The sequence below is a fragment of the Pteropus alecto genome, unplaced genomic scaffold (assembly GCF_000325575.1).
Source record: "Pteropus alecto unplaced genomic scaffold, ASM32557v1 scaffold43, whole genome shotgun sequence".
Classification (NCBI taxonomy): domain Eukaryota; kingdom Metazoa; phylum Chordata; class Mammalia; order Chiroptera; family Pteropodidae; genus Pteropus; species Pteropus alecto.
In genome coordinates this window covers 4463145-4468952 of record NW_006435764.1, presented here as the reverse complement: position 1 = coordinate 4468952, position 5808 = coordinate 4463145, and the positions used below count along the sequence as shown (strand labels likewise).

The 5808-nt window shown below is 36.3% G+C and overlaps 1 protein-coding gene across 3 annotated transcripts in view; it reads left to right on the top strand.

The window, feature by feature from the left end:
• Positions 1 to 6: 6 nt before the first annotated feature.
• Positions 7 to 5808, top strand: part of KDM2A (lysine demethylase 2A) — an 89262-nt gene continuing 83460 nt past the window's right edge. The window contains exons 1-2 of one of the 3 annotated variants that reach the window (XM_006911034.2): positions 7 to 263; positions 1454 to 1578. In XM_006911034.2, the coding sequence (XP_006911096.1) occupies positions 1537 to 1578 (42 nt within the window). In that variant the 5' untranslated portion in view covers positions 7 to 263; positions 1454 to 1536. Of the gene's footprint in view, positions 264 to 1453; positions 1579 to 5808 lie in introns of those variants that run through there. The other 2 variants (XM_025046385.1, XM_025046386.1) reach the window with 2 other exon arrangements.

Here is a 5808-nt window from a genome sequence, read left to right as displayed (position 1 = left end):
GGGGAGGCGGGGGCGCCCCGGGCTCGGCGCCGAGGGGTCGCGCTCCCCTCTCCTGACGCCTCCGTCTCCCTGTCTCCAAAGCCAGAAGAGGAGGTTTGATTCAGCAACTGTTTCCTCTCTTTTCCGGGTCGCTCTGACCCTCTCTGGATACTGGGTTGATCCACGGAAAAAACTGAAGACGACGTTTGGGATTTAATTTTTCCTCCCAGTTTTTGGAGTCTTTTACTTCTCACTTGGACAAGAACTCAGGAGCAAAATCCCCGGTGAGCTTCCCCCTCCCACCCTCCCCCCCCCCTTTGGAAGTTTGGTTCGCTGTTATCTAAAGACTTAATGTAAAGTTTCTATTTCTTTTTCTAATGGGAGAACCATTGAAACGCCTTTCCCAGGGGGAGCACGGCGCGATTTGTCGTTTTTCCTCTCCGGCCCTGTCTGCTCTCAAGCCCGGGCGATCCTTGCCCAGGGGGTGCAAACGCGGTTTCCCTCCCGACTCGGGCGAGGGCTTCCTCCAGGAGGGTTCTGTCGCGAACTGTTCTTGCAAACTGTGTCATCGGGTCCTCTGGTCTCATAGCAGTTTTGAAAGGATGCTATGAACGTGGCTGTAATGTAGTTACAAAAGAGGGGGGGGGAATCTGCATTTCCTATGGAAGCCATTATCCGTGAGAATATTTTGAAAAATGAAAAATCTTTCTTGTTATTATGGATCGGCCGTCGCGCAAACCTGTCTTTATTTAATTTTTGGAAAAAATGTATTTTACTTATATCTATGGTTAATATCGTTTATTTTATTACTTTATCCAGAAGGATCTGATGGGATTTTTTTGTCCCTGTTTTGCAACTCTCTTAAATTTGTTTCAGAGTTGTACACATCTTAGGTTGGGGGGGAGGGTTGGTTTGGGAATGAAAAGATCGGGGGAGTCTAGGAAGAAAGGCCACGCTTGTCCCCTACTAGAAGGGTATGAGAAATTGTTTCGGAGTCTTCGAATCCTAATTTCTTGTTCTCTTTATAGAGTTAGTCTGTCTGTCTTTAGTTTTTAATTACCAGTGAGAGAACTAATTTGGTTAGGATCTGGATTAGTTCAGTGCCTGCTTCACCTGGTCAGCTCTCTAGAGATATCGAAGTCCTGTCCACCCCCCGCACTTTTTTCCCCCTCCTAATGTCATGAAGGGGAGCTTGCTAATTGTATTCCGTGGGGGAGAAACAAGCGGTGTGGCTGGTCCGCAGGGAACTGAAACCAACATCTCCTTTTGCCTAGGCCTGGGACAGTTGTAATGTGATTAATGTTGATCATGACATGGGACCACTTGCCCAAGAGGAGAGAGGTCCCAAACTGATTAAGAGGAACCAGTTTTCTTAGCCTTTAACTTACCTATATCTTAAATACTTCTTTTTGTGAAGAGAGACCTACCTTGAGTTTGGGGATGAGTTCTCATCTCTGCTCATATTATTCTTTAGCGTTGCAATCTGGTTCCTAAGGAGGAAGAGGAAGGCAGCCCTGGAGTGGTTTTTTTACAGTAATTTCAACAGAAGAGTGAGAGATGGAACCCGAAGAAGAAAGGATTCGTTACAGCCAGAGATTGGTTAGTATTTTCCTGTCTTTTTTTTTTTTTTTTCCGGTTCTGAAGTAGAATAACTAATTTGTTTCCATTTGTGAACATACTGTGATTAAAACTTTTCAGGTGGCTTTTCTGTGCACTAGAAGAGGAAAGGTATATATTAATATCTCTTTTAGATATTAGATAGAGCCTTACTATTCATCCTGTTTGGAAATGGATTTATATGTAGCCTCTAAGTTTTACAGAAACCATTGCAAGTCAAAGGGTTTTGGATTACAACGTGACAGGGATTGCTAATTTTGCAATACTGACATTGTAATAAATCTAAATTAGATTAGAATGTAAATTTCAGAGGCAAAACTGTTTGAGTAAGGATGATTCTGTATAATTTTTATTTTTGGATTATGATGTGCCAGGGTTTGTGGTTTTGAGCTGGGGAGTAGAACTATGGAGTCTTTATTTTTTTCTTTTAAAAAAAAAACAAATTAATACTTTGATAGTTTTAGAGGGTTGCAGGGGTTGATTGAGAAAAGGTAGAATACTGGATGCTGATGAAGTTCTGTATTTTGTATTTTGGGAGGGATATATGAGATCTTGTTGAGAGAAATTTTTACTTAGTAATGATTTTGAGGGAATTAGCACATATGTGCATATGAATACTTGCTCTTTTAGGCCCTGCTTTCCTCTCAAGGTTTCCCTCAAGGAGTTTAAAAATTTGATTTTGTTTCCCGAGTCAAAGAGCTTTATAAATATTTTCCCATATTAATATTCTCATCATATACTTATTTCAGAAATTTGAATTTGTATTTTTATTAGTGGAGTATGAGGAAAGTTACAGAATTGTATGTATTATGTGAAATTTGATGAACTGAAAGACCTAGAAGATTACTAAAGGAATTTATGGTGGTTTTATTTGGCTTTGTATTTTAAACTGAGTTTGGAGGTAAAAAAAGAATGATTCTTTAATCCATTTTCTGATGATCACTCTTTTTGAGAAAAAGCTACTTTTTTTTTTTTTCCAATGTGACTGTAAAAAGTTGTGGAGTGTATTGGCAAGTATATCTAGCAGGCACATATTCTGCCAAGGCTTATTTCAGAGATTTGTCTCCCAATCCATGTGTTGAGATTATTCTTTAAGTTTTAGGAATGAAGTACATCAATAGTGGAATTTTATACATTTAGGATTTATTTTGTTTTGTCCTTTCTTGAATTAAACTTTTCTTTGGGAAAAGAAGAGAGGTTGCTTATCATGTCAAACTTGTAGAGTTGTTGAGCTATTACGTAAATATCTGAGGGATCTTGGATCCAGTCTTTCAAAGAGAGAGCCTTTCACATTTTTGAATAAAGTTGAGTGGTACTAGTAGGGAGATCCAAGGAATCTGTGATTTTTGTCCTGGTAAAATTTTTTTGTTGTTAATTAAAGTGATTGCTACCTGTTGCACACGTTAACCCTTTCCTTATCTAACCATTTTTTTTCTCTCTTGGTTCATGTGCAATTGTAGCCTTGTGAACAAAGTACATCAGATATTTTGGGAGATCTTTGTTACTTAGAATTTTGGGTAATTTTGAAGTTTAGGGTGGCTGATGTCTTGTCTTTTCTAAGATTACGTGACAAAATTATATTTGGAGTATAAATCCTTTCCATAACATAACTTTTGGTAGGAAAGCATATTGGCAGCTTCTTTATGTGGCAGTCAGCCTACCAAACTTTTAATGTCTGGTGAGTGCTCATATTCCAGAATTTTCTACTGATTAAGTTAGACGTTGAAGAATTTTAAGACTTATAAAGGCGTACAGGCTAATCTTTATAGTAGTTTATATATATATTTTTAACACTGTGTCTGTCTTTAAAGTAGGGTAAAGTATAGGACTTACTTTTGTTTTGCAGTTATTGGCCATGGAACATAAAGTTTGAAAGAAAGACAAAAAGGACAGGTTTACTAATTTGCTTAGTGATTAAAGGTTATGTTGGTGTCATACAGTATATGTCAAATTTAATTGAATCACCTATTACGTTATTTAGTGTTATTGACTATTACCTCCATGTTGTTTTGGGAGACTAACCCTAAATGGTCATCTTTCTGTGACATACCTTCAAAATAGCCTCTTGAGAGAGAAAACATAGTACCTGTATTAAAAATCTTGAGTCCAAACTCATTTCTGACCAAGAATGACTTTTTTTGTATCCAGGACCCTTTACCTATCTTTAAAAAAAGTTGTATTCTTATTAATAAAAATACTATTTTTGACTGGATAGATCTTTTTAATGCTTTTTAGTGACATAGCTATTTCAAGTGCACAGGCTGAATTTGGTAAAGTAAATTTTGATATGTTTGTATCATCTTTGTGACAAGTCGTTTAAAAAAATCATAAATAGCTAGTTTTAAAAAATTGGCTTTCGCCAAACTGTTATTTACTTATTACATATGGAAAAGAATTGTACCTTTTAAAATGGTATGTATGTGTAGACTTGGGACATAAACTCTACTTTCTGGAACTTGAAAATTTATTTTGCAGTGTAGGAAATGACAAGGGTGGAGGAGTAACCAATGTTTTTTTAAAAGCAAGATAGATTTTTTTTTTTTTAATGAAAAGATTAGTAGTTTCAGCAGACGGATTCCTAGGATAAAGCCAGATAGATCTCCAGTTCAAATTGATATACCTGAAAAGGGCAGAAGCTTTACTTTTGGTGATGGGTAGATATTTGGTTGTCCTGAAGTAAAGATTTGTTTTTATGTTTTAAAAAATTTAGATGTAGGACCATATTGAGAAACGCTGACAGGTACTAAAGATGGACCTTTTTTTTTTTCCATTTGGTTTCAGGAGCCAAAGTGTTGGAGTAGTTTTAGATCTTGATGTTTGTCGCTGTTCATTTTTATTTAAGTTTATAGGGAACGTTTAGCATAATATCTTGTAGTTTTTAAATCTAAAATGTTAGTTAAATCTTTAGCAATTATAACTGATGATCTTTTAGATTTTTGAAATCACCAATTCTGAGTAATTATTATTGCATAGAAAATCAAGGGCAAAATAATATGCATTAAAAGTAAATGCTTAAGATTCCTATGCTGTGTAGTATGACGACCTTCAGTTTTAACTTGAGATGTTTTTCATTTTTATTGGAAATGACGATCTTTGTTATATTGGATTATAATATCTGTCCTCAACCTGTAAAGTAAAATTCATTAGCCCCTGCCAAAGGCAATTGTAGGAACAAATGAACACCTAAATCAATGTAAAAGAAAGTGAAGACAGTATACTTAAGGGTAAAAGAAGTTATGTACTCTGAATATTTTTAAATTCACCTAAGTCTAGTGGTGTTATTGGAAGGGGGAGATGTTGATTTACTTGAGAATTCAGTTTGCTTGTCAATCTCGATGATGAGATTAAGAGATTTTCTCAAGGATAATGTTATACCATCAGATGTTCAGTCCTGTTAATGTGCCTTGCCTGTGATTATCTCTGAAATAGCTAAATCATTTCTCTGTTGCAAGAAACTGGGGGCACTGAAGCCATGATGAGATTCCCACCTTTCTTCGGGTTACCCTTGAAATTGTCAGATTCAGCAGCAATTACCAGATTATCCCTTTTACAAACAGTTCTGCTTTGAATGACCCCACTCTAAGGTCCTTTGACCAGGAATGGACTAGGCAAAATAAAGTCCTAATTTTAAGCCATTTTCCCCCCTTGAATGAAAGTGTCATATTGTTAACAACTAGAAAAAAAGATAGATGATCTACATTGTTGAATTTGCTTATTTATAATTATTTCATTAGACTTCAACTTCAGTCTGTGTTTATGGAGGAGTACATTGTTCTGAGTGTGTCAGCCTCCTTCCTGATGATGTAGGAAAACATGTTGTCCATTTTTCAGTGATTCCAAATGCAGATGATGAGGAAACTAATTCTTTATTCTTATGCATCAGTCTTCTCCAGTTAGCTGTGTTTGGGCACCAGAGTAAGGACTGTATTTATAAAGCCCTATCACTTTCTCTTGTTTTATTTTGCTGAGCACTAATCACTGCCTTCCATACTTAAGTTTGTGCATGTCTCTCTATTAGAGTGTTAACTCCTTGAGAGTTGGGACTTTTTGTTTATGGTGTATATTGGATACTTTGAACAGTGTCTGACACAGAAAGTATTCAATAAGTAGCTGCAAAAAGAAGAGAAAATACTCAGTCTACAATATAGAATATTTATATTGTTGGAAGCCTTAATAAATACTTTTCTTTACTACCAGTTTTCAAGTGCTAGG